This window comes from Asterias amurensis, chromosome 17 (genome assembly GCF_032118995.1).
Source record: "Asterias amurensis chromosome 17, ASM3211899v1".
Lineage (NCBI taxonomy): Eukaryota > Metazoa > Echinodermata > Asteroidea > Forcipulatida > Asteriidae > Asterias > Asterias amurensis.
Genome location: NC_092664.1, coordinates 16,119,761 through 16,147,438, shown reverse-complemented (window position 1 = coordinate 16,147,438; position 27,678 = coordinate 16,119,761). Strand labels below are relative to the sequence as shown.

Below are 27,678 nucleotides of genomic sequence, written 5' to 3'. Positions count from 1 at the left end.
TTGTTTCACGACATTGCATACGTGTGCGCACATATTCGCGAATTGTTTCACGACATTGCATACGTGTGCGCACATATTTGCGAATTGTTTCACATTGCATACGTGTGCGCACATATTCGCGAATTGTTTCACGACATTGCATTCGTGTGCGCACATATTTGCGAATTGTTTCACGACATTGCATACGTATGCGCACACGTTTGCGATATGCGATGTCCCTTCAGGGCCACCATACAAACCCAAGAAAGTGGTTTGACACTTGGCCACTGGACACCGACAGAGGACGGATAGTGTTAGAATTAACCCTCCAAGTTCCTTCAATAATTACACTTTGCCTCTGTCGGACATCTACGTTGGATTGCGCCGGCCCAGCTTTATTACCACAATAATTGTATAAATATTCATCCCCTGTCCTGCTCTAGGCCGAATCCAAATCAAGAGAGCCAGCAGGACAGCGTGTCATCAACTGTAGCCTGTTTATCTTCACTGCATTTTCGTCATAACCAGTCGTACCAGAAACAGTAATCCTGTTCCCTGATCAAGGACAAGGACCTGTTTCTGAAGTCTTCAAGTTTGTCATCATAATCTTCGCAGCCCCAATATCTTCAACTTTGCTGGAAGAACTTTTTCATTGTTACACCGGAATCTTCAATTCAAATCGTCAGCGTCCGTCCAAGTCCACCACCAACAGATAGGCCATTCATTTATTTTTGTTTTATATTTCCATTGTATAAAGTTTCATTGTTATTTTTGTTGCATTTTAATTGTCGAGACCCGCCGGGTTTACTTCTCTCTTTTTGTTTCTGAGATTCTATTTTTATCTCATTTGCATTGTATAATACAGCGTTTTAAAGTCGCCTCTCCCTTTATAGTAGTCGGGATTTGAATAAAACTTTCTTTATATTTTACAACACCACTTAAAACAGCGTGTCCCTTGTAAAATTTATTATGTTTCAGCACAGAGTGCGCTAGCCGCACTCAAACATGTTACAGATACCAAAACAAAAATGAATAAAACGCTCACTGAGCGATCAACTCCAAACGCGAAATTAGATTATTGATTTCTCATCAAATTATGACATTTCAGACAGATATATTTCAAGGGATGTTTCCACTACATCATCATAAGCCCGTGTAAGTTTTATGTAAATCTGTGATTTTTGCGATTTTTTGTTTCTTACCAATTCTGTAACGATCCTTTAACTTTAAATTGGTGTACAATGTTATGGCTATGGCTTGTCTATGCTTTGTTACTTGTATATGTATCCTGCTCTTACCAGTGTTCACGCTATTATGCCTTTTTCTTTGAATTGTGAACAAAATAATGATGCCATATATCAACCCATGCCCTAATTGTCTTCATTTGTTAATATGAAGTATGCAAACATATATTTAAACTTGATGGACATTGAAATGTTCACACTACACACCGATCTTCGATGACTTCAACTGGCCCCATTTGTTTTGAGTTTTTCCTGTTGTCACGGCAAACAAGAAAGTATGGTTTCCCGGTGAAGCCATACATGGAAGAAACATCTGCAGTGACTACAAGTGTTCTTTGAGACTCTGTGTATGACTCCATAGCCAGCAGTTGTCTTCGTTTTATTCAAAATATTTGTTAATGAAATTTTAATAATTACCATGGTAATTTGCAAAAAAATAGCAAAAATAAATAATTTAATAAAAAGTGTGAATAATTATTGGCTTTCAAATCTGATTTTTATTTAGATTTTCCCCTTTTTTTCTTAATATTTATAATAAAGCGTATAAATAAACAATGATAACTGAATCAACAAGCTGATGTTTAAATTTTAATAATAAATAAAAAATTAATAATAATATTGATATGAGGGTTAAAAATTAAAATCTCAAAAAATATTAGAAAATGATATAAGGCACATGGCTTCTTTAAGCCTCTGTATTTTTTTTTTAGCAAAATATTCAGTCACATGATTTGATCATCATGAGTTGTGAATTGAAATAGTGTTTGATGAATTTTTTTGGGTGAGCAAATATTTTTATATGGCCTCAACATTATGACATATTTTTGTACCTTGTAGAAATGCCTAAAATACAATTTTTTTGCATTTACAAGTGCAAATAACCAGTGGAGCCTTACGTGTTTCTAAGTTTTGGTCAAGGGAGAGGAGACTCTTTGTTTGGCAAATAAAACCACACAATTTTTATCTAGGGACTGTTTACATCGCACACAGAGAGGTAAAAGATTTGCCACGATTTTAGGGACACCTCGAAAACAGGACCTCCTACGATACATGTAAAGTGTTTTGTGCCATCCTAGTCTTTTTAAATTTAAGTCTGTTGAAGATAATTTGTAAAGGTCGGGGGTTCGAATCCCATTCGAGTAATATGCATGTTATTTGTTTTCAACGAGCTCGGGAAAGTACTGAGTATACAGTGTCTAACACACATCGGTGTATGGGTAACCAAAATTAACATTCTTTATCACCGAAGCAAATTTCCATCTACTTAGTTTTTATACGTTGTAAAACTGCACCTCGGGTTTGTAAGGTGTTAACTGTCTACTTATTGTCATTTTTTTTACACATGACGTATCCATAATATAAGTATGCGTCTCTCATTCAGTGTGCAGTTGTTACCGCCGTGGCAGGAGATTCTGCCCCCCCCCCCCCCTCCCCCATATGGCGAACTATGTGCAAACTACTTCTGCTATCGCCCTCTTTTGAACCATCCTCCTCCACCCCATGTCAATTTCCCATAATTATGGGGGGGGGGGGGCAGAATCACCGGCAGACGGAATTCCCTTGGACTACCGCGACCATTTGAGTTCTAGCCGACATATATACGTTATTGGTGACTTGTGCCTCTAACTACTAACCATTGATGATCTATGATAGCAAAATGGTGCCGTGGCTTGAGATTTATGTCCCTGGAGATTATGTGCCCGTGGTGAAATGTGTTAAAACTTCTTCTGGTAGCCCCCTCATTTGAAATGTGGGGGACCGAATCTCCGGCGGAAGGAATTCCCTTGGACATCGCCATTTTAGTTCCTAGCCATCATCTGCGTTATTGGTCATGCATTCTCAAACTATACTGACCATACTATTGCTGATCCAAGATCAAAACAAAGTTACAATGCCCGGCCCATGTCTCGATAGTCAAGTTTCTGGTCAGTGATATTCCTACCAAGGTACAGGCTAATTACGGCCAGAAACAGCATGACGTGATGCCCTTTACGTTCGGTGTTTATCTCGACAGCATAACTCAACAGCTGATCCCAGAACTTTTCGTTGTCGAAACTTCTCTGCCGCGAGAGGGCGTACATAAACTGTGACCAGACATAGTCGATGCTGACATTCCCAACGGCGAGAAGTGGAATGATGAGGAGCATAAGCTTCTCACTGAAGATGAAGATGTTGATGAGTAAATTCTCCCGTGCGATGTTCTTCATTGGGTTGCTGTAGACGTCGTAGTTCCATGTGATGTGGACGGTGAGTCCCAGCACGGATGAGGCCATAACAAACGGCACCAGGACAGCGAGGACCTCTCGAAGGAGACCGAATTCTCGGTTAATCTCGGCAATGCGTCGCCTGCACTGAACCAGGTTCCCCTCGTTGCGTTTGATAAAGATCAGGACTAGGTTCAACTCTGCAGCCAGGCCCCTCCGCATGACCAAGATGTAGAACCAAAATGAAGCGAACAGCGGAAGCCCAACCAGCGAAATGATGAAATCCATTATGATTTTTAAAAATCGGAAGATATCACCAGGAATTGGGTCATTCAGAGCCATGTCAACGATGACTTTGGGTGTAGCGTTGGCTGGTTTTGTCAGGTATTGGGCAAGATTCACTGCCTGCATTGAGTTGTTGACAAAAACCCACACAATGCTGAGTGAAAGAAACAAAGCTTCAGGTAGCGGGAACCTGCGACCAGCCAGGCAGCGCAATCGCCTTGCTGTGTAGTCCAAATGAAACACCTCACACCAGGAACCATCTTTCACTGGTGTCCATGACATGGCGTTAAATACCGTACACACCAGGCTGATACCAGCGAGAACGACAACATACGTCATGAAGGATACCAAGTGTGTCAGATTCTCGCTACTTCCCCAGAAGTTAAAGATGTAGAGGTACATGATGACGAGAGACAGTCCAAGGCATAGGATTATGCACAGAGACGACAGGATACCACACAGACGGCTGTTAAGATACCTCGGAACTGTAAAGACAAACATTTTAAAAAATTAACTACATTATACAATAGTTATTCTTATAATATAAGAATATCATTCTCCTTGGGCAACGATGATACAGGCCTTAAATGTTGCACTCGGCCAGAGGCTTATGGCCATTGCAGCAGTAATGAATTTCGAAAAAATGAAAAAATGGGTTGGATATAAAAAAAAAATCAATAATAACAACAATACGGTGTTTAGGTATATCACAATACATACATATTAAAGGCAGTGGACACTATTGGTAATAACTCAAAGTAGTTATTAGCATAAAATCTTTCTTGGTGACGAGTAATGGGGAGAGGTTGACGGTATAAAACATTGTTAGAAACGGCTCCCTCTGAAGTGCCATAGTTTTCCAGAAAGAAGTAATTTTCCACGAATTTGCTTTTGTGACCTCGGATTTAGAATTTTATGAGGTCTCGAAATCAACCATCTAAACGCACACAACCTCGTGTGACAAGGGTATTTTTTCTTTCATTATCTCGCAAGTTTGATGACCGGTTGGGCTCAAATTTTCACAGGTTTATTATTGTATGCATATGTTGAGATATACCAACTGTGAAGGCTAGTCTTTGACAATTACCAATAGTGTCCACTGCCTTTAAACATATTATTCAGTACAAAAATACATTTAGTATAAAAATACTATAAGAATATGAAAACCAAGGAGCAACAGACAAACAAAAGATGGGCTGCTTATGAGAAAACAAAAGTTAAACACTATAATCACTGGGGTGTGTTTACTCCGACAAATTGCTGCCATTGCTCGATATTTTACTTGAGTGTCTGAAATCTTCATTACTGAAAAATACTTATTACTCAAACATACCCGCATTAGAAAATTCACTGACTACTGCCCCATCGGCGTTCCATAGAAGACTCAAGCACACGGCACATTTTCTGTCTAGTCTCGATGCATGAGCTGCTTCGCTATCCTCTGCGGACCGATTGTCATGCGCATCAATGTCTTTCTCTGACTCGGGGGTATCGTCTTCACCTGTGATTAAAGGTAATTATCAAGGTTCACATTGTAAAGCCAATCGCACACAATGCTTGTCACCCTCTTTTTTTAACCCTCCCCTTTCCAATTATTATAAGGAGCACCAACATGAGTGCTAAAGATACACCTACATGCACCACAACCTCTTAAAACTTCATGATAAGAATAATATTGATCATGACCCCGATTCCTAGACCAGTGTGGCCTGATTTGTTTCAGATACCGGGTCAGTTTGACCCGGTTTCTGTGGCAAACTGATCCAGAAACGGATCAAACTTTGTAACACTAGCAATTTATCATGTAAACTTGTACATTTATTTTGATGTAATTTTATTGTTAACCAAAATTAATGCCATTAGTCTATGACTTTTTATTTGGTCTTTGTATTTTTATATGAAAATAAACCAATACTGAATTGAATTGAATTGAATTGAAAACTGGTGCGAATTAATGCGAAACAAATTCACAATTTTTAAAACTAGTTTCCTGGTCAGCCTGACCCCAAAGTAGTTCTGGGATCTCAATCCGGGTAAATTTTTACATTGGAGCTGGAGTATGGTATGCGATAAATCATGTCGGACGTAATATCCATGTAAGGTGAACCAGTATGACCGACATGTCTTGTCGTACCAATGTCGTACATGTGACCTATTAATGTCTGACCCACCCTGTCCGGTACATCATGCCAGACATAAGGGCCAAGAAACTATGACCCATTACGATCGACTAAATGAAACAACTATTGTCGTACAAAATTACCCTTGTCGTGCACGTGACCCATTTTGTCAAACCCAATAAGTCCGATACCGCATGTCCGACAAGTAGTACACCACGTGACACATTATGATCGACTTAATGTGTCCGAATAATTGTGTGGATACATAATAACCTATATGTCGTGCAAGTGAACCATTGTCGGAAATAATTCCACCTAAATAGTGCATGACCCATTATGATCGACACACTGTGTCCGACATGTCTTGTCGTACATTGACCAGTCGTACCCATACACCATTATAATTAACGCATTTTTTCTATACGGCTTGTTAGACATGTTCCATGTACTATATGACCCATTATGATCGACTAATTTGTGTTCGACAAATCTTAGCAACGGTCAATGCCGGTGCATCCCATAACATAAATCTATGGTTCTTACCTTCAAATATACACTCAATGCCTTCACGTTTTTGACGACAAAGCAGGCATCGTCTATTTGCCTGTATCGGGGTACCCTTAAACACTCCCAATAGAGTCAGTGCAACGAGAAGCCATCTTGGCCATGGTGGACTTTCACATTCAGTTATGATGTCCTCTTCCATGATGAAGGCAGGTAGGCTAGTTTCCACTCAATCAGTTTTTTATAAACTTGTATAATCTGTAGTTTCGACAAGCATCCAGGTCCGAGTGAACAACCTGAAGCAACATATATTGAATGTATAGTCATTAAAAGGCGAGAACAGCTTCAGTGTTGATAGTTTGTTTATGTTGATCTTAATACCCGATTCCACAGGCAAAGTTCTTGATTTTACGAGTGCGTCAGCGGCATCGGAGTCTAAGCCAATTCCACAAACATTGATATTATTATGACCTATAGTTATAACATCTCAGTTTCAACCCTGTATCTCCCTTACATGGATATTGTGAATCTTTTCCGCTTAAAGGAGGTGTCACAGATTGGTAAAATACTCCAAAATTTGAGTTAATGAAGCACTGAAACTGGTGATATACATGCATATACAATCATTATTTTGAGAAGGGGTTCCATTCAAAGTAGAATAATTCGGATATTTCTTCACCCCCAAAAACATTTGGAATTGATACACGATTCATACTTGAATCATTTTTATTATTTCCGAGGATTGGCTGAACTTAAAAATGTTGCGTGGTGTCCGTTTAAGAATGCTGCAGCCAGAGATGCGGCTGGTACCCGCTGTCACTTCGCGAAACGTGGATGGATTCAACGTTTATCTTCACTTTAAGATAAAAAAAATTTTACAAAAGAGGAACTAAAAAAAAAAAAAAATACTGCATTACCACGTGCATCGTTTACCGAAACAGAAACTTGGCACGAATCTGTGAAATGCGACTATAATTAAATTGCGATCATGTGCTGGAAACTTGTTGTACTTTTTTTGCTTGATCGTATAACAGTACAAGCAGGAAGTCCGGAAGAGAATAAAGTCAACGGAGCTTTTAGACGCAGTTTCTCTTATCGTCACTGCACAGGTAAAATTGTGTAACTGATAGGCCTACGCAAGTTCAATTATTAGTGTTACTATAACTTATTAATGAATATGTGTGCAGCACCTTACAAAGCAACGGACTACCAACAAAGGCAAGTATGATGTCATGTTTCCATTATTTAAAGGCAGTGGACACTATTGGTAATTACTCAAAATAATTATTGGCATAAAACCTGACTTGGTAATGAGTGATGGGGAGAGGTTGGTAGTATAAAACATTGTGAGAAACGCCCCCCCCCCCCCCTGCAGTGGAGTAGTTTTCGAGAAAGAAGTAATTTTCCACGAATTTGATTTCGAGACCTCAGATTAAGAACTTGAGGTCTCGAAATCAAGCACCTGAAAGCACACAACTTCGTCTGACAAGGGTGTTTTTTCTTTCATTATTATCTCGCAACTTCGATGATCGATTGGGCTCAAATGTTCACAGGTTTGTTGTTTTATGCATAATTATGTTGAGGTCCCTTACGTGGAAACTTACTTCTTTCTTAAAAACTACGTTACTTCAGAGGGAGCCATTCTTATCACAACCTCATCAACCTCTCCCAATTACTCGTAATCAAGAAAGGTTTTATGATAAAATATATTTTTGGTAATTATTACCAATGGTGTCCACTGCCTTAAAGGCACTGTACACGTTTGGTAATTGTCAAGGACCAGTTTTCTCACTTGGTGTATCACATCATTAGCATAAAATAACAAACCTGTGAAAATTTGAGCTCAATATTGGTCGTCTAAGTTGCGAGATAATAATGAAATAAAAAACACCCTTGTCGTTGGAATGTGTGCTTTCAGATGCTTGATTTCGAGACCTCAAGTTCTAAATCTGAGGTCTCAATATCAAATTTACTCGAAAACTAAATTAATTCATAGGGTGCCGTTTCTCACAATGTTTTATACCATCAACCTCTCCCCATCGTTATCAAGTAAGGTTTTATGCTAATAATTATTTTAGTAATTACCAAAAGTGTCCATTGTCTTTAAATAAGTGTACTATTACGTTCGTTCATACGCAACACACAAGACCTACGGCTTTACGTCCCTTTCGAAGGAAAACAAAAGAAAATGGTGGTGCCCCGTAATCCGGAAGCACTATGTGATTTGAAATAATATTTTCATGAAGTAATTTTGATATTTCGTCGATTTTAGTGTGTAATACAGTTTTTACCATGTCAATAAAAATACAGGGTGAGTAACACCAATATGGATCAAGAGCCAACCGAACATAATGCTGTCATCCCAACGTGGCCCAAGTTTCTCTTGACTGTTTTGACATTGTTGGGAGTCTTTAAGGGTCGTCCATTAGACGCTTGCAGACCGTGTTACGATTGCCGCCACAAACGAGGAGATGGTGGTAAATCAAGTAAGGGTAGGCCTACTAACTCACTCGTGAATGCCATTCCAATGTTACCTGTTGTTTAGATATTTCCCCTCCACTGAAATATGTCGACTCCCATTATAGTTGGTACTTCACAGCGATATGGTGACACCGAACAGACACCATGCATCGCAAACACTATCTTTGCAAACAGTTTGCGAAAAATATTTGGAGTTTTGCAAATCGCAAATATCTTTACAAATCGATTGCGACTTATTGTTTGTGATGTCTTTGCAAATGCACCTGAGTTGCAAATTTATCGCAAATATTTGCAAATATATTGACCATCCTCTCGCAATTGGCTTTTGCAAAAATCGAATGGTCTTTGCGACCTATAGAATAACTGAAGTGATCTTTACCACTGAATGCTGACTTAGTGAAATTGATTCACTCCTTCTGACTATTGAATGCTGGTTCAACGAAACATTCATTTTCAAACGAAATCAAATGATCCGGGTGTGGAAATTGACCGGGAAACCTATGATCAAAGTAGTATTTTGTTTTGAGAAAATTGCTTCATTTACATGTATATCAAGGTTGGCATCAATATTGCTTCCTGAATGGTATGAAAGTAGTTTTGGTTAACGACCTTTCTGTTCCGGAATTCCAGGATGAGTACAGCTTTATAGATAATAAACAAAAGCAGCGTCTTGATCAAAGACTAGTTAAAAACCGCCAACCATAACAATTTTACAGATCTATATTTACAAGATTTTGTTCCCTTTACAAAAGTTGGTAACTGCGATGCAGAATCCAGGAATGGTGAAAATCGGAACGTGGAGAATAACCATGAGGCTGATGGTAGTAGTCGACCGGACTGTGCTGTATGCTCCAGTCTCCTATGGAACGCCGATGGGGAAATAGTCAGGGATTGCTCAAAAGCAGGTTCGTATTTGCAGAACTGTATAGTGCTAAAGAAACAAAACCATAAATCTGCACGATACGTTTTTTTTGTTATCGTTTTTTCTGTACTACTTTTTGTATAAGAGAAACTGGCCGTGGGTAAATTTAGGGTTGAGCAGTGAACTACCTCTAATTTTTAGCTGTTACGTCCTTCGGAACAGGTATTGTTTTCATCGAGATTTTTATTATTTTTATTCTTATTATTATTAGCTGTTCCGACCGTCCGTCGGAACAGGTGTTGTTTTCGTCGAGATTTTTTTTATTATTATTATTATTATTATTATTATTATTATTACTATTACTATTACTATTACTATTACTATTACTATTACTATTACTATTACTATTACTATTACTATTACTATTACTATTACTATTACTATTACTATTACTATTACTATTACTATTACTATTACTATTACTATTACTATTACTATTACTATTACTATTACTATTACTATTACTATTACTATTACTATTACTATTACTATTACTATTACTATTACTATTACTATTACTATTACTATTACTATTACTATTACTATTACTATTACTATTACTATTACTATTACTATTACTATTACTATTACTATTACTATTACTATTACTATTACTATTACTATTACTATTACTATTACTATTACTATTACTATTACTATTACTATTACTATTACTATTACTATTACTATTACTATTACTATTACTATTACTATTACTATTACTATTACTATTACTATTACTATTACTATTACTATTACTATTACTATTACTATTACTATTACTATTACTATTACTATTACTATTACTATTACTATTACTATTACTATTACTATTACTATTACTATTACTATTACTATTACTATTACTATTACTATTACTATTACTATTACTATTACTATTACTATTACTATTACTATTACTATTACTATTACTATTACTATTACTATTACTATTACTATTACTATTACTATTACTATTACTATTACTATTACTATTACTATTACTATTACTATTACTATTACTATTACTATTACTATTACTATTACTATTACTATTACTATTACTATTACTATTACTATTACTATTACTATTACTATTACTATTACTATTACTATTACTATTACTATTACTATTACTATTACTATTACTATTACTATTACTATTACTATTACTATTACTATTACTATTACTATTATTATTATTATTATTATTATTATTATTATTATTATTATTATTATTATTATTATTATTATTATTATTATTATTATTATTATTATTATTATTATTATTATTATTATTATTATTATTATTATTATTATTATTATTATTATTATTATTATTATTATTATTATTATTATTATTATTATTATTATTATTATTATTATTATTATTATTATTATTATTATTATTATTATTATTATTATTATTATTATTATTATTATTATTATTATTATTATTATTATTATTATTATTATTATTATTATTATTATTATTATTATTATTATTATTATTATTATTATTATTATTATTATTATTATTATTATTATTATTATTATTATTATTATTATTATTATTATTATTATTATTATTATTATTATTATTATTATTATTATTATTATTATTATTATTATTATTATTATTATTATTATTATTATTATTATTATTATTATTATTATTATTATTATTATTATTATTATTATTATTATTATTATTATTATTATTATTATTATTATTATTATTATTATTATTATTATTATTATTATTATTATTATTATTATTATTATTATTATTATTATTATTATTATTATTATTATTATTATTATTATTATTATTATTATTATTATTATTATTATTATTATTATTATTATTATTATTATTATTATTATTATTATTATTATTATTATTATTATTATTATTATTATTATTATTATTATTATTATTATTATTATTATTATTATTATTATTATTATTATTATTATTATTATTATTATTATTATTATTATTATTATTATTATTATTATTATTATTATTATTATTATTATTATTATTATTATTATTATTATTATTATTATTATTATTATTATTATTATTATTATTATTATTATTATTATTATTATTATTATTATTATTATTCTTTGTTTCTCCCTAAATCCCATAGCGTTTGTACACGTTTTTTGCGGCAGCCTAATCTCCTAAACCATAATACGAAAGAGTGAGTTTATTATACCAAATTGAAGCTTAGAACATAAGCTTAATTCTTATCGTAAAAAAAATGTAAAATTGTTAACTAATAAGCCTTAATTAAGCTTGTGAATATTTAATTAGCAAACCAAGTTAACACCATATCTCAAAAAGTAGACCGCCAATCCTGAAACTTTTTTCAGCTATACACTAGTCAGGTCCTGTTAATGTGATTTCCGACATAAAAATCTGGACGACGTCACCATGACGTCATATATTGCACGTTTTGTGTCTGTGCACAAACACAATGGCTCTTGAAGTGTAAACAAACCCAGCTTCCGGAAACATAATTTGTTCGATTAAAATTAAATTACATGTTGTACACTTCCCAAAACTGCTTTAGATTAAGATATATTTTATTGATGGTCATTTTAAAAGCATCAGAACTTATAAAAACAGTGTAACTATTTTTAAAAACCTGTTTTTCCGGGGAAGATTTTTCAAAGATCATGGGTACGGCGTAAAACTTGATTTGAATAGTCAAAATTGTAAGTTGTTGACTTGACCAAGTCCTTATCCCATTTTCGACCGGTGTTATTGCGTTTTTTTGTTCAATTTACAAAGATTTCTTACGGTCACCGACTAGCACAAGTCTAAACTTGTTCCCAAAATTTGACAAGCCTGAGCATGGTGCGTCGTGGACCGGGTTCATTTCAGGCGACGAGCGTGGACGACGAAAATAGACCGCCCGGGATTTGGATTTATTTACGGGTAAAGTCACCTTGTTCGCGCCGGGGACCATTTGCCTAAACTAGTTCCAATATTTCGCGTTACGTTCGGAAATTAGACCATGACAAACAAAAACTCTTTGACAGGAATACAAAAGCTGAGATTTTATTATGGTGACGTTTCTCTGGTAGTTGAGTGGCTCAGTTTTATAGAGCTTCTTATAATAAACAGGGAAAACACTTTGCTTTACAAAAATTGCAGAAATTGAGCAGAACATCTGGATTCACAACTTGAACATGAGGCATGGTTAAGCTGCTTTTGTGTTTAAAAAGCTATTATGTAGTTTGGTCCTGGGCCAATGGCTTTTAAAGGAAAAAATCGCAGCGCTTACGTAATCAGGGAACTGTGCTTACGCTAAGCGTGTTTTACAGCTTAGCGGGGAATGTGTTCTTCACGTCACAATTCGCATACACAAATTTGCTACAGTTGACTAATTGTGCTCAACTCGATCCTGCGAAACTTTCACTGCGAAAACAGTGACTTAAAAATTTGATTTGCATTCGCAGGAAAAACCGTGCTTTACTTGAGACAAAAGTAGGCAGGGGCGACTAGTGTGCTTAGTGTTAAAGTCGCGACTACAAATTCTTATTTGAGTCGCGACTACTAATTTTCTCTACTCCCGTTATAATCGTGTCCACACATCGACTACAAAATTTGTCCCGACTACCTGTTCGGTGAACCAGTTGTGTTGCTTAAATTAATATTGCCCTTGCGGCATAGCGGCACAAATCTTTAGAATCTGTACTTTATCTCGGCAAGTGTCATAGTTAGGTTTGAAGTGCGACTAGTCGAGTAGTAAATTTCACTAGTCACACCCATTCGCACCATAATTAAAAATTTGTCCCGACTACCTGTTTGGTGAACCAGTTCTGTTGCTTACTACTATTCGCAACATAATTTATATTGCCCATATTGCCCTTGCGGCATAGCGGCACAAATCTTTAGAATCCGTACTATATCACGACAAGTGTTGTAGTCAGGTTTGAGGTGCGACTAGTCGAGTAGTAAAATTCACTAGTCACACCCATTCGCAACATAATTAATATTGCCTTTGCGGCACATAGCGGCACAAATCTTGACAATCCGTATTTTATCTCGACAAGTGTCGTAGTCAGGTTTGAGGTGAGACTAGTCGAGTAGTAAAATTCACTAGTCACACCCATTCGCAACAAATATAATATTGCCTTTGCGGCACATAGCGGCACAAATCTTGACAATCGGTATTTTATCTCGACAAGTGTCGTAGTCAGGTTTGAGGTGTGACTAGTCGAGTAGTAAAATTCACTAGTCACACCCACTCGCAACATAATTAATATTGCCTTTGCGGCACATAGCGGCACAAATCTTGACAATCCGTATTTTATCTCGACAAGTGTCGCAGTCAGGTTTGAGGTGCGACTAGTCGAGTAGTAAAATTCACTAGTCACACCCATCCGCAACATAATTATTATTGCCTTTGCGGCACATAGCGGCACAAATATTGAAAATCCGTTCTTTATCTTGACAAGTGTCGTAGTCAGGTTTGAGGTGCGACTAGTCGAGTAGTAAAATTTACAAGTCACACCCATTCGCAACATAATTAATATTGCCTTTGCGGCACATAGCGGCACAAATCTTGAGAATCTGTATTTTATCTCGACAAGTGTCGAAGTTAGGTTTGAGGTGCGACTAGTCGAGTCATGATTGGAATTTGTTTAATGAAAATGATTCAGTGCTCTGCAGAAGAATTGAATTCTGCGCTTACGTCAAGCGAAATAGACTGCTTATAGCAGGGATTTCTTTTGTTTGTGTGCTTTTCTAAGCTCGCATATTTCACAGCTTAGCAGGGATATTTTTGCTTGTGCGCGGGGAAACTTATCATATGTAATCTTTGTTTTGAACTAATTGCACAGATATTTCAGCGCCTGCACAGTAATAGAATGGATGGTTGTATAATAAATGGGCAGAGTTTGGTTGAAGCAGACAGAGCCATAAAACTGGGCCATGTTCTATAGGGGAAATTATTACTTGACATTTTATGACAGTTTTGGGCTCTGCGACGTACACATACAAATACAGAGTCAGATACAGACATTACTGTGCAGAAATCGTGCAATTGAAATGTCTCATAAGCGCCCCCTATCGGCAGGAGTAGGAAAATAAAGGAGTATCCTACAAATTAATTATGTGTTTTTAAACACGTAAAATAATATCAAATGGAAGCTTTAGGATGTTTAGCTTAATTCCTATCATAAAACATATTAAAATTCTTTAATAATTAACCACCAGTGACCCTCATTTGCATATTAATTAGGAAATCTTTGCAGCATCATATCTCAAGAACTTCACGGCCGACATTTCAATTGTTTATTCTTAAAGACTGCTTGGGGGTTGGAGATAATTTGAAAAAAACTGTGACCTTCAAGTTGACCTCTACTTCCGCGTCAGCCGGAAGTGTCACCATATCTCAAGAACCTTAAAGCAGATTTTCAAAATATTTTCAGTTATAAACTCCTTAGGCATAAAATATTAACTTTAAAAAACCGTGACCTCAAGTTGACCCCTACTTCCAGGTCAACCGGAAGTGGGACCTCAAGAACTATACAACAGATTATCAATTTTTGTTCAGTTATAGACTCCTTGGGCATTCACAATTAGTTTGAAACAACTTTGACCCCATGTTGACCTTTACTTCCGGGTCACCCGGAAGTGAGCCCATATCTAAAAAAGTAAAAAGCTAATGTTCAAACTTCAGTTATAGACTCTAAGGCAATAGATATTAGCTTTGGAAAACTGTGACCCCAAGTTGACCTCTACTTCTGGGTCAACCGGAAGTGGGACTATATATCAAAATCTACACAACCGATTTTATAGTCTCCTTGGCATTGCAGGTTAATCTTTGGTAGCTGTGGGCCCATGTTGACCTTTACTTACGTGTCAACCGGGAAGTAAGACTTTATAACAAGAGCTACACAACTTTTTTGAAACCTTTTTTCAGTTATACATTCCTTGGGCAATGAAGCACATAATCCAAGCAAAACAACACGGAACAGCTTCGTGTTTGTTCACAAACACTTAATGTCTAGTTGTTATATTTGTTACAGTGTGCCAATAAGAAGCCATTCAATACGCACTTGCCGTATAAGCAGGGATCTCACTCAAGTTTACTATACAACCTGTGTAGTGGCAGAAGAGGGATCAGTACTCATATTATATGGTTGCTTATTTGGGCCACATTGAAATGTATACAAAACAGTGTCCTCTGTAACTGTTTAGGTTATTTACAAAATAATAACTTTACTATAATAATATATTACATCACTATTGACAGTGGCAGCAGTGGGATTGCCTCCATCTTTATTGTTTGTGCCACATGTTTATTTAAACAACGGTTTCCTTTGTATCTGTTCAGTTCCAGGTTGGCTTAACAGCAGAGTGTGTGGTGTCCTTTCTAATCTACTAATTTTAACATTCCTCGGTTGCTCCACATTCACACTGGGCTGGTATGTAGTTAGTTATTGGGGTCAAATCAGCAATATCAACCATTTAGTGTCTTTCTTGGCATTTGGTGACATCATAGTCGGGGTGGCTTTAGTTTGTACATTGTCCAACGCGGTCCAGTACCGTCGTCGGGAACCAGTGAGTGATTGGTCGTGGTACGATGTGCTTCATCAGGACTACATACTGAGGCGTTTGAGATGCCTCGCCGGTCGCAGGTTCCCCTTACCCAAGAAGGTGTTTTTGATCTTCAGTTTGGTCTGGCTCTTTGTAGTTAATACCATGCAGGTTGTACTTTTGGTTAACTCTCTAAGTCGAGTCAATGCGACGTTATTAACCAACGACTCTTGCATGCCCATGGGTATTTCATTAATTGAGAAGTCTCCACCCACTAAGGCGTTTACGATTTTAAACACGACCATGGTGATATTCGTGTCAATCATCGGTCTCGCCATCTACACACTTTTCTGGTATAACATACTTGTCATGCGCACAGCTTTGGCAACCGAGTTAAATCTGGTGATAGTTTTCATCAAGCGCAATACGGGGAACTTAGACTTGTGTCGTCGCCGTGTATTTGAGATCAATCATGATTTCCGTATCCTGCACGTGTTGTTGGCGACTCTGATGCCGTTCATTGTCGCTTCTTCCGTTCTGGGTCTCACAGTCCACATCACGTGGAACTACCAAATCTACAGCGAGAAAGACAAAGGCATCGCGATGCGAAACCTTCTCATCAACATCTTCATCTTCACTTCGAAATGTTTTATTCTCATCTTGCCTTTACTAGCAGTGGGTGGGATCAACATTGATTTCATCTGGCAGCAGTTTAATTACGCCCTCATGCGGCAGAGAAACAGTCGTCATGAGGAGTTTTGGGAGCGGCTTTTGGGGTTTACTGCCGAGCTACAAGATGAACGTAAAGCCGGCCATAACTTGATGTTGTTTCTCTCACTGATCAGCTTATATCTTGGTCGCAATTTGTCAGGTCAGCGACTTGATTACACGACTAACCATGGGCTCTTGTAGTGTATAAAGAGCAGAGTAAGATCACTTGTTCACAAAGAGCTACGATTCGTCTAAAGGCAATGGGTCGTTTTTTTTTACAAGTTCAAACCTAGCACTAGTCCTAGATATCGTCATGGGAAAACTTAAGACAAGTCTTTAGGACGAGTAACTCATCCCAAATTGAGATAAGACTACCTTTCATCGAAACGTACCATAACTCTGGATACTTCCAATCTTAAAAATTATCAACGGGGCGCTCGTATCCCCCCCCCCGCCCTTGTTCATCAAAAGTGAAAGAAAAGACGGGATTTTTTGTTAAGTTCCCTAGTTCCTTAAACCAGCTAAAAATAGATGAGGATATATTTTTAACATTATTGTTCCTCAAAAAATAAATTATGATTCTTTTAAAGTGTTTCATAACAACTCAATAATTGGTGTGCATTATATTGCTCACAAAAAGCATGTTTTTGTTATTTGGGGAAACTAGATTATACCCCAAAAAACGTGTTTACCTCTAAAATCCTGTTTTTATAGCAAGTTTTGGACTATGATAACAGTAATTTTAAGCTTAAAATTTGAAACTTAGGGAAAAAGATGCAGTTAAAGTTTTAAGATACGGGAGTAACTAATAATTTACAAAACATTAATGTTTAATTTAGCTAAAGTCTGAAAGCCACCTCGTGAGGAAGTTCGTACTAGTATATAATTTTTTCTGTGATCTATATTAGTTTTATGTGGGAAAAAAGTCATTCTAATTCGAGAAAAACTGTGAATGAAAACCTTTAAAGGGTCTATGTACTTTTTCCTAACAAAAAACAAAATGTCCACAGATTTACATTAAACTTACACCGTTTGTAGATTATGATAATAGAAAGCTTCCCTCGAAATTTTACTTACTGAGATGCTGTAGTTTTTGAGAAATGAGTAAAAGTAATAATTTTCATCTCAGTTTTAGCATGTAAAAACGTATTAACCAGTTATGCTATGGTTTTGGTATAATATCATAACTGGTTAAGGGGATTTTACATGCTAAAATAATTTTGGTCTCATGAGACCGAAATTATTTTGTGACTTGTTTTACTCATTTCTCAAAAACCACACAACCTTAGCAAGTGATATTTGAAGGTAAGCTTTCCACTATCATTATCTTCAAACCATGTAAAATTAATGTAAATCTGTGGACATTTTGAAAAAGTACCTAAATCCTTTAAAAACGCGCAAAAGCTGATTTCGGTTGTTACTACAACCTAAATTAAAGTCACCTGGAAGTGGTATTTTTTCAAAATAAAGCTTTTGTCACTAATATATGTGTTTTGATGAGTGGAATGTGAATAAACAGTTAACTAAGGTTTTAAAAAATCAGTTCTTATGTTTTACAAACTTAAGAGTAGACCCTGACCCGAGAGGGCGCTGTTCGTGACGTCAATCGAGGCAGACTTTGCCTGTAATGCGTAGAGTAAACACAATTGCAAGGTACATGTACGGACCAAGTCGTGAGTTTGTACGTTTAAAAAAAAATTGTTGTTTTTTCCGGCAATGCCGACCAGGTGTATTGCTGCTGAATGCAGAAAAACACTTTTTGAAATGTACCAACTCACGACTTGGACGTACATGTACTTTGCACGTGTGTTTACTATACGCATTGCAGGCAAAGTCTGCCTCGATTGACGTCACAAAAGGGGAAGGCGGAGTCAGCCCCCCAAACAACTTTATATATTTTTTAAACATATAAATCGTGACAAACAATTACTAAAAAAATTGTTTTATTGTTCGTAAGCATAATTTATACTCTTATGTTTGAAAAAAAAAAAATTATATTTCCAGGTGAATTTAAGGATAATGCGCGTACATGCAGAATAGTGTACGTAATCACAATGGGGTTGTCCCTATTTCCCACATAAAGGTCATGTATTACTTATGATTGATAACAATAACTCTGGGCCGTAGTTTTAATTTGGTAGTTTTTATACGGTGGTTCTTTTATATTATCGTGTGTGTATTGTTTTTGCTTGCCATCTTTTGTTTTAATTTTCACCACAATTTTAGAGTGTGTGATGTATAGTATAATTATAATATATATTTTTACCTTTTAATGAGCTAGGTCGGGGGGCACATATTTTTTATGACAGTTTTTTTTAAGAGAGGGGCAAAACCATTTAACAATACGTTTGCCCTTCTCTCAATTGTCAATTGTTTTACTCTCATAAATGGCCGGCCGTGTTAGTTCGCACAGTAAAAGGAAAACCACATAATTTCGAGGCAAACTTGTGTAGATCATTGTATTCTACTTTTACAAAATCTTTCCAACCATATGCATTTTATAACAAACGGTTACAAACGCTTTTCAAAGACCAACTCGTCCGATCCAAGGCAACGTGTTCCTTTAAGGCGACAGGTAGATCTCCGCGTCATCGTGAAATCCTTAGCAACACCCTAACACCCTATAGCCGTAGCTGAAGACGCCAATTCGGTTACGGCCAAGAGCCGTTGTCAGATGCAATTGTGTCCACCATGCAATACTGTCCGCTCCGACACTTTTGCATATGCAATCGTGTCCGGGACATGTACACGACTGTACATGTATGTGCGAGCGTGCATGCACTGAACCTACGTAATGCAGCATGAATATTCACGTATTTATGATTGCAGCGACTACCCAAGGGCCGAACATGCACTTAGCTTGTAAAAGAATTGCGAACGTGTTCCGTCGACCAAGGGCGTTTAATTTACAGCAAGGACGGTTTTGACACAATATGCAGCTGCGTCCGGGCGGACACGATTGCATATGCAACACCGTCCAACGGACATTATTGCATATGCAATAATGTCCTCCGCATAATATTGCATAGATGACGTAACTGCATGCGACACCGTCAATGACGCGCAACTGTGTAAGAGTTCAGCATTTAACGTCTGGCTACAGACTCGCTTTGATGAAGTCGACAGTTCCCATATATCATCTTTATAACATTTTGCAGATTCAAAGAAGAAAACCGACTTGAATGAGAAATACGTACACCGGATCAAAATACTTGACTCAAAATCAAAACTCTAAAACAAACACATTGCTTGCTTCGATAACCTTGAATTTTACCAGTGCGCATTTTACCAGTGCGCATTTTGAATTTTACACGTTGTCGATTTTGTATTTTATAAAACACAGAGTTGCAATTTAAATTTCAATTATTTTATTGACGGATGTTCTGTGCCTTGGGGAAAACAACAACGATAAGGATGAGCACTCCCTTGGTGGTGACATGGAAAATATATTAAATGGTCACAGAAAGAAAGTACAAGGATCCCTTTTCACTTATGATGTTTCGAGAAATGGGTTAAACAAAATTGAACTCGCAGTTCCAAAAACACGATTTCTTAGAACGACGAAAATTAAGAGGGTTTCAGTATGTTCTAATAACCTTTTGAGCTAAAACTGTCATGGGTTTGCTGTTAAACCAAGTTCAATGTTGGTTTTAATCAAGTGCTGGTATGGTATGGTATACATGGTCTTTGACAATCTTTATCAGTTAATACGAAACATAATATGCTAACAAATACCGAAACATTTTTCTGGGGTATTCCCAACAAACTTGGGGACGTTCTGTACGGGATAGCCACAACAGGCGTTTGTACAGTAACTGACAGATGCAGAACTTCCTCATCAAAAGAAACTCAAATTTAATGTATTTTCTTGAAACCGAATCCTTCTATCCTCTATATTTTTCAGTGGTTTTCTCTCGGTGTGTTTATACAAGATCCGGAAGAATCGAGATTATTTACTTCCTTGTTCAGGTTTTTGTTTCATCAGTTTTTGTCTTAAAATAATCTACAATACAAATATTGCAATGTATATAAACACAATATAGTTCCTGTTTTTAATACTTGATATCTATGGAATGCAAAAGAGGTATACAATTATCCGATCAACACATCGATCGATGTGATGATTAAAATGTATGCCCTTTGGCGTTCCTTAGTCGTTGTGTTGATCGGAATGTATGCCTCTTTGGCGTTCCATAGATATCAAGTTTAAGTAACTGGTATAAAGCCGAAGGCATGTATCTTTGTTGTCATACATTTCTTATGAAACCTCTAGTCAGTAAAAGTGAAGTTCATATCTAAGTTCTTTGTCAATGCTCTCAACTTCCTTTTCCAACCATGGATGTTGTCGATAATGATAAGTCAAACACTAGTACTGCAAGTCCTCCCTGGCCGAAGTTTTTGGTTGCAACTTTGACCCTACTAGGTGTGTTTCAAGGCCGGCCACTTCAAGTGACCAGACCATGTATTCTTTGTCGGAGGAAACCTCCGGGTGATGACGTCATGAGTAAGTTGAAAAAAATTAATGCATTTTTTTTTTTTTTTTTGTTGGGGTGTTTGTTTTGTTTGTTCGTTCGTTTGTTTGTTGGCGTATGTGTTTGTTTGTTTGTTAGACCATCTTCCCGTCATAAAATATTTGTTTCTATAGAGAATTATCATACGAAAATCCTGATTTTTGTTTGATGGTTCCCTTTTTTAATCGATTTAGAAATTCCAAATAAAAAGGAATACGACAGTTGGCAATTTTGGTGTACAGAAAAATATCGCCTTTTCAAGGGAACTCGGCAAACCAAACTCAGGAGATATTAATACCAAGCTGTCAACAGCTAATCTCTCTCATACTGCATGGCTTCACGTAACCCTATTAGTATTACTGTAGTATAATACGAAAGTGTAAGGCCGCCAGAGCCAGGTTTAACGTTACTTTACGATGAAGTGCAATAATCAAGAAACTGTGGTTCAGTACTAGACGACTACATTATTCTATAGTCATTGTGAAATCAGTGGTTAGCTTGGTAGGATTCTAACCCATAACCTCGGCATTGCAAGTCCTTAAGTCTAAACACTGGACCACGGTGGCTTCAGACATAGTGTAGGTTTTCCCGGACAATTTCAGCACAAATAAGATATATCAGCCTCATGTAAAACCACGCGTGTCCCTAAACCACTCAAAACCACAGAGCAAGGAGCTCAAACATTGTTTTTGTTTTGTGTACATTGCATTCTAAGTTCATTTTCGTGCACACACGATTTCCTTCTTCTCGTTAAGTTTTTTTTTTTAGTCATTCTGTTTTCATTTTAATATGCAAGACTATACATGTTTACTTCGGTTGAAACGTATTACCATGTGTAATACTGACCAGCCGTTTGCCGTGAGCTAACTTTGAGTTTGTCTTTTTGAAGAACTTCATTTTCTAAACCTCGATAGTAAAACAAAACATGAAGTTATGTTGTTCTATGGGCTCCAATGTACACGCCTCAAGTTTTACAATAACATGATACTTTTAGTAGTTTCTGTTCATTGATTTTGTTTTTCTTATTAGTGATCATTCGTTTTACACGTTCAAAGCACCGTAGCACGTCCAGATCTTGCCAATGCCCAATCACAAGCTGGATACTGAAGGCTCCACCCTACTCGGACCGTTGTCTTTGTTAAACGCTATACATATTCATGTTATTCAATACAGCAGTAGAGCTGGAGGCATGTGTTAAGCCCCAGGAAAATTCTCTTATTGTCTGCTCCTTGAAAAGCATGCAGGTAGCGGACAATCAATCAGAAGGTAGTGCTAGCATTCACTATAGAGGAAAGATTTACTAAGCAAGCAGGGTTTGTAAAAAAAAGTGCAACAATAGCCTATACAGTATAATACCACTATTTGTGAGCCCAATACAACATGTGTAAGTCCCTTTGGTTGTGCAGTTGGAGTCTAACAATGTAGGTGTTCACATTCAAATAAGTTTACGTTCGTCTGTAATGATATTCGGGACTGCTGTTCACATTCAAATAAGATTACGTTCGTCTGTAATGGTATTCAGGACTGCTGTTCACATTCAAATAAGATAACGTTCGTCTGTAATGATATTCAGGACTGCAGTTCACATTCTAATAAGATTACGTTCATCTGTAAATTTATATTCAGGACTGCTGTTCACATTCAAATAAGATTACGTTCATCTGTAATGATATTCAGGTCTGCTGTTCACATTCAAATAAGATTTGTTGGTCACTTACAATAATATATTTTGTTCATTTCTTTTTAAACCCTACTTTGTGTGATCCCTACTGGATTTTGGAGTTTCAATCCAACACCCGAGTGATATGAATATGGTGTTTTTGTGTTTGCACATAATAACAGTAAGTAAAGGACGCTGGAGTATCAGTTTTAATAGTTATAAATAAATCCTTATGTTATTCGGCCACAGTGACACCCAACATGCTTCTTAACATACATTTCTTTGCAAAATAGTTTAAGAGGGTACTTAAAAAAAATCAAAAATGAGCCCCTTTTCGCCTTTTCCTTTGGTTATATTTGGCCGGGCACTAGTGGACAGCAGCAATTCTAAGTAAATCATTCCTCTATAGTGAATGCTAGCACTACCTTCTGATTGATTGTCCGCTACCTGCATGCTTTTCAAGGAGCAGACAATAAGAGAATTTTCCTGGGGATTAAACAACATGCCTCCAGCTCTCCTGCTCTATTGAACATAACATGAATATGTATAGCGTTTAACAGAGACAACGGTCCGAGTAGGGTGGAGCCTTCAGTATCGAGTTTGTGATTGGGCATTGGCAAGATCTGGACGTGCTACTTTGCTTTGAACGTGTAAAACGAATGATCACTATTGGGACCATGTACTATTTTAGACTGCTGCCATCTTGAGATCACGCTCTATCTAAGACCGTTTGCTGTGTTTTAGTCGCATGTTAAGAATACAACTTGTCAAACTTCGAGGGCGGTTGCGGGCGGTTTGAGCGCCTGCAGGTGGTAAAGTGCTAAACGTTTACAACATGACTATAAAAAAAGTTCACAATGATGCCTTTTTGTTACAGCTAAAAAGTAGGAATGGATTTGAGAAGCTTGGCTGGGGCTAAAGGTCAAAACTCATTGCATCACTCTCTACGCTGAATCTTTAGCCCAAACTTGCCTTTACTGGGGCAGTGTTTATTGGCATGAGCGTAGTAAAGCGCTCGCCTCTCAACCAATGTGACCCTAGTTCGATACCCGGTCAGTGCTATCTGTGCGTTGACTCTCTGCTGTGCAACTAGGGTTTCCAGACCATCCGGTCAAACTCCGTGGTCACAATGGGTTGATATGGGTGGCTGCCCAAAGCACCCTTGCAAACCTGCTTCTCGAACACGTTGTAGCCGCGTACCCTTCGCAGTCCAGCTCTTAGCTGCGAGTAGGGGGATTATCTATAGCCTTCCAAATTTGTTTGATATTTTCATTACAGGTTTCCACATGGCAGTCGACACTGCTACTGCTGACATGGAAACTGGTCAAGGGAAAAAACCGGACACCGAGAGAGATGACGTCACTGATGGAGAATCAAAAGAAGACGGCAACTGTGCCGTGTGCAGGAGTGTCCTATGGAACGCCAATGGGGCAACAATAAACGATTTCACTAAAGCTGGTAAGCGTACTATATCATTGCCGCTATAGAGTCATATGTTTATGCCCCCTCCTCAAAATAGAATGGTCCATTCTACTACTCCACGTGGCCTTGCACTATGGAGAAAACTATTATTACCCATGACGTAAGCGTTTACAAGCCCCCTGAAGGGCCACGATACTTGGGACTTTAACTTTTTGTGATCAAAAATAATGGGGAAGTAGCTTTAAAAAATTGATACAAAGTCGAGACCTGAATCTTTATTTATCGGGTGGACAAATAAGAAGGGTGTGGTTTGTATCCAGGTGGTTTTAAATACATGGTTCTAGTCATACCCGAAAATGACTTGTAATGATGCATATCCCTTAGTGCAAGCAGTGTGGCTTTTTAATTGGTGCACATTTTTGGTGTAAAACCAATGTTTTGTTTTCAGTTCCAGAACGACTGAACAGTGCCCCGTGTGGCATTCTGGCCAACCTTCCCATCTCCATGTTCCTTGTGTGTACCATAGTTGCACTATTCTGGTACATGATCAAGTTCTGGGGTATATTCCGCTACATCACCCATCTGCTGTCTGTCTTATCATATGAAGCCATACTACTCGAGGTTGCTCTGATCTGCACTGTGTCAAACACCATGCGGTATAGCCACCGGGCATCAGGGAAGAAAAGCAGCTCTTGGTGGCAGGTGCTTCATCAAGACTACATTGCTAGGCGTCTGTTGAGTTTAACTGGTAAACAGTTCCGTTTACCTGGTGTACTGTTCCTATTTTTTACCACAGTCTGGATTCTGGCAATTAATGCTCTGCATATTTTGAACGGTATTCAAATTCTCGGTGCCGCACTGGATAACAAACAGAGTTACACTCCAACAACGGCCAGACGAGAGTTAGCTTTCACTCTCTTCAAACTTGTGGTGATCATTGGCACGTCTGTTGTTGGGCTTCCGCTCTTCGCATGCTTCTGGTACTACGTCCTGGTCATGCGCATGGCTTTAACAGCAGAGTTTAACCTTGTCCTGGTGTTCATCAAACGCTACGAAGGAAACCTTGCCCTGTGTAGGCGTCGCATAGCAGAAATAAACCACGAGTTTTGCCTGCTTAGGCGTTTGCTAACATTCCTGATGCCGTTCATCATGGCCTCAGCCGTGCTAGGAATCACCGTCCATATCACATGGAACTACGAAGTCTACAGCGGGACAAAGATGTATCTCGCAAATGAAAATTTATTAATCAACATCGTTATCTTTAATGAGAAATTCTTAGTGCTTATTCTACCGTTACTTGCAGTAGGCGGCATCAACATCGACGACGTGTGGGTTCAGTTTAACTACGCCCTCTCGCGTCAGAGGAGCTGTCGCCATGAGGCTTTTTGGGATCGTCTTTTGGCCTTCTCGGCAGAGATACACGAAGAAAGCAAAGGACATAACTTGACGATTATTCTGTCGGCAATCAGTGTGTTCCTCGGTCAAAATATAACCAATCAGAAACTAGACTACAGAGGAGAACTGCTCATTTAAATCCAATTATATATTACTCAACAAATATTTTGGTCGACGTACTTGGTTACGAGTAACGAAGAGCTGTTGATAGTAAAAACACATGAGAAACGGTTCCTTCTTTAAGTTACGTAGAATAGAATGAGGTAGTTTCACACTAAAATAATATTTGAATCTAAGAGAGCACACACATTTTGTGTAACATGGGTGTTTTACTGTCTTTGTTTTTCTTGCAACTTTGATAACAATTTGAGCCCCCATCGCTCGAAAGAGTCATTTTTGAAAGTTGTGTAAAAATAGCCAACGGCAACCCATATGAAACGGTGGGTAATAATAATTATTGTAAACAGAAAGGTTGCCGAAGAGGATTGGATAAAAATGTTTGTAGTGTTGTACATAAACTAAATTTCTAAGCCATTTAGAAACTAAATTTTACATTTTTATAAATAATTTTGTTTGTGTATTTTTATGCGGATAGCAGAAATAGAGAATCGTAAAGAAAGAAAATAATGCCACACAAACATCTGGCTCAAAAAGCAAGTATTAATCGGAGGGACTGGGCAAGTTCACTAATCTAACCATGAATTTTGGCCCTAGTTCAATCACCTTGAACAGAACGGCCATGTGCCTTTCATTTAATTTATAGGCGAGGATGATATCTGGTTATTTTATATCATTTATTTTCACAGAGTTTGTAATTAATTTAAATAAAATTCAAGTTCAAACAAGAAAGAAAAACACCTAACACTCAGTAACTGTGGTGAAAACAAGCTTACTTTATTAACTTTGACTTTTTAAAAACCAAAACAAAAAAAGCAAAAACATAACAAAATAACAGCAGCTATTTTTAATCTGAACAAAGCATAAAAAATGTGCACAATTTTAGGGATAATTGTACATGTATTTCAAAGGCTCTCATACAAGAAATATGTCTGCCATAAAAAAGATACATGTACAAACATTTCATTATTTTAACGATGCAACTGGCATTGTATTGATGCACAGATTAAGTTGAAAGTTTAGTCCCAAAATTGAAGTTTACAACAGTACTGTTGAGCAATCATGTAAAGGCTGCTTCATAGTGGTACAGTGTTTACCCCACAAACCTTGGATGAGATTTGGGCAATTTGAAAGTTTCCCTCATAGCACATGTTTTTCCAAGTTCTAAACTCGGTACCTCCCAGATGTTAAAATTCATGAGGTTTACCAGAAGAAAAACAATACTAGTTGGAACAGTTCATCTGCTTCAGTTCAGGTCTGTTGCAGGTCTAGTTCTCCCATATTATTGTGCAAAATTAAAATCAATTTAAAATAAAAAAACAAAAAAGGATGGGATTACATAAGGGGGGGGGAGTGACATGATAAGGGACAGAAAATGGTCACCATCTTAAACAGCTATGTAATAGACCTTGTGCACATGACGTTATTAGAGTACAGCGCTCTCCATGAGAGGTCAAAGGGCAATGTTCATTTGCCGTCCTGTGCACCTCTAAGATGGCATTGGATTCATAAGGTCTATTAAAGGAACACGTTGCCTTGGATCGGACGAGTTGGTCTA

General features: G+C 36.8%; 3 protein-coding genes across 6 annotated transcripts; 2 read left to right on the top strand and 1 right to left on the bottom strand.

The window, feature by feature from the left end:
• Window positions 1-256: 256 nt before the first annotated feature.
• Window positions 257-9,432, bottom strand: LOC139949966 (uncharacterized). 2 transcript variants are annotated; one of them, XM_071948565.1, is made up of 4 exons: window positions 9,362-9,432; window positions 6,376-6,632; window positions 5,046-5,213; window positions 257-4,197 (listed from the first exon to the last, which is right to left on the bottom strand). In XM_071948565.1, exons 2-4 carry the CDS (start codon window positions 6,536-6,538, stop codon window positions 3,110-3,112), a joined length of 1,419 nt encoding a protein of 472 aa, XP_071804666.1. In that variant the 5' UTR covers window positions 6,539-6,632; window positions 9,362-9,432; the 3' UTR covers window positions 257-3,109. The 2 variants fall into 2 exon arrangements, with proteins under 2 accessions (XP_071804666.1, XP_071804665.1); XM_071948564.1 differs by lacking the exon at window positions 9,362-9,432 and having other exon boundaries at window positions 6,376-7,177.
• Window positions 7,292-18,034, top strand: LOC139949963 (uncharacterized). 2 transcript variants are annotated; one of them, XM_071948561.1, is made up of 4 exons: window positions 7,292-7,445; window positions 8,647-8,822; window positions 9,570-9,722; window positions 16,102-18,034. In XM_071948561.1, the coding sequence occupies exons 2-4, from the start codon at window positions 8,663-8,665 to the stop codon at window positions 17,214-17,216; spliced, it is 1,428 nt and encodes a 475-aa protein (XP_071804662.1). In that variant the 5' UTR covers window positions 7,292-7,445; window positions 8,647-8,662; the 3' UTR covers window positions 17,217-18,034. The 2 variants fall into 2 exon arrangements, with proteins under 2 accessions (XP_071804662.1, XP_071804661.1); XM_071948560.1 differs by having other exon boundaries at window positions 7,292-7,554.
• Window positions 18,035-18,373: 339 nt separating this feature from the next.
• On the top strand, window positions 18,374-27,341 carry LOC139949965 (uncharacterized). Of its 2 annotated transcripts, none has more exons than XM_071948562.1 (3): window positions 18,374-21,519; window positions 24,465-24,644; window positions 25,057-27,341. In XM_071948562.1, the coding sequence occupies exons 1-3, from the start codon at window positions 21,351-21,353 to the stop codon at window positions 26,139-26,141; spliced, it is 1,434 nt and encodes a 477-aa protein (XP_071804663.1). In that variant the 5' UTR covers window positions 18,374-21,350; the 3' UTR covers window positions 26,142-27,341. The 2 variants fall into 2 exon arrangements, with proteins under 2 accessions (XP_071804663.1, XP_071804664.1); XM_071948563.1 differs by lacking the exon at window positions 18,374-21,519 and adding an exon at window positions 23,903-23,998.
• The last annotated feature ends 337 nt before the right edge of the window (window positions 27,342-27,678 follow it).

Bases quoted from the DNA above. Each gene is read 5' to 3' on its own strand.
- LOC139949966 (XM_071948565.1), bottom strand. From the start codon at position 6,538: ATGGAAGAGGACATCATAACTGAATGTGAAAGTCCACCATGGCCAAGA. The intron at 5,214-6,375 runs GTAAGAACCATA...CTTTAATCACAG, and splicing joins CATTGAGTGTATATTTGAAG to GTGAAGACGATACCCCCGAG. The intron at 4,198-5,045 runs GTATGTTTGAGT...TTGTCTTTACAG, and splicing joins CAGTGAATTTTCTAATGCGG to TTCCGAGGTATCTTAACAGC.
- LOC139949963 (XM_071948560.1), top strand. From the start codon at position 7,508: ATGAATATGTGTGCAGCACCTTACAAAGCAACGGACTACCAACAAAG. The intron at 8,823-9,569 runs GTAAGGGTAGGC...CCTTTACAAAAG, and splicing joins AGGAGATGGTGGTAAATCAA to TTGGTAACTGCGATGCAGAA. The intron at 9,723-16,101 runs GTTCGTATTTGC...GTATCTGTTCAG, and splicing joins CAGGGATTGCTCAAAAGCAG to TTCCAGGTTGGCTTAACAGC.
- LOC139949965 (XM_071948562.1), top strand. From the start codon at position 21,351: ATGGATGTTGTCGATAATGATAAGTCAAACACTAGTACTGCAAGTCCT. The intron at 21,520-24,464 runs GTAAGTTGAAAA...TTTTCATTACAG, and splicing joins TCCGGGTGATGACGTCATGA to GTTTCCACATGGCAGTCGAC. The intron at 24,645-25,056 runs GTAAGCGTACTA...TTTTGTTTTCAG, and splicing joins AAACGATTTCACTAAAGCTG to TTCCAGAACGACTGAACAGT.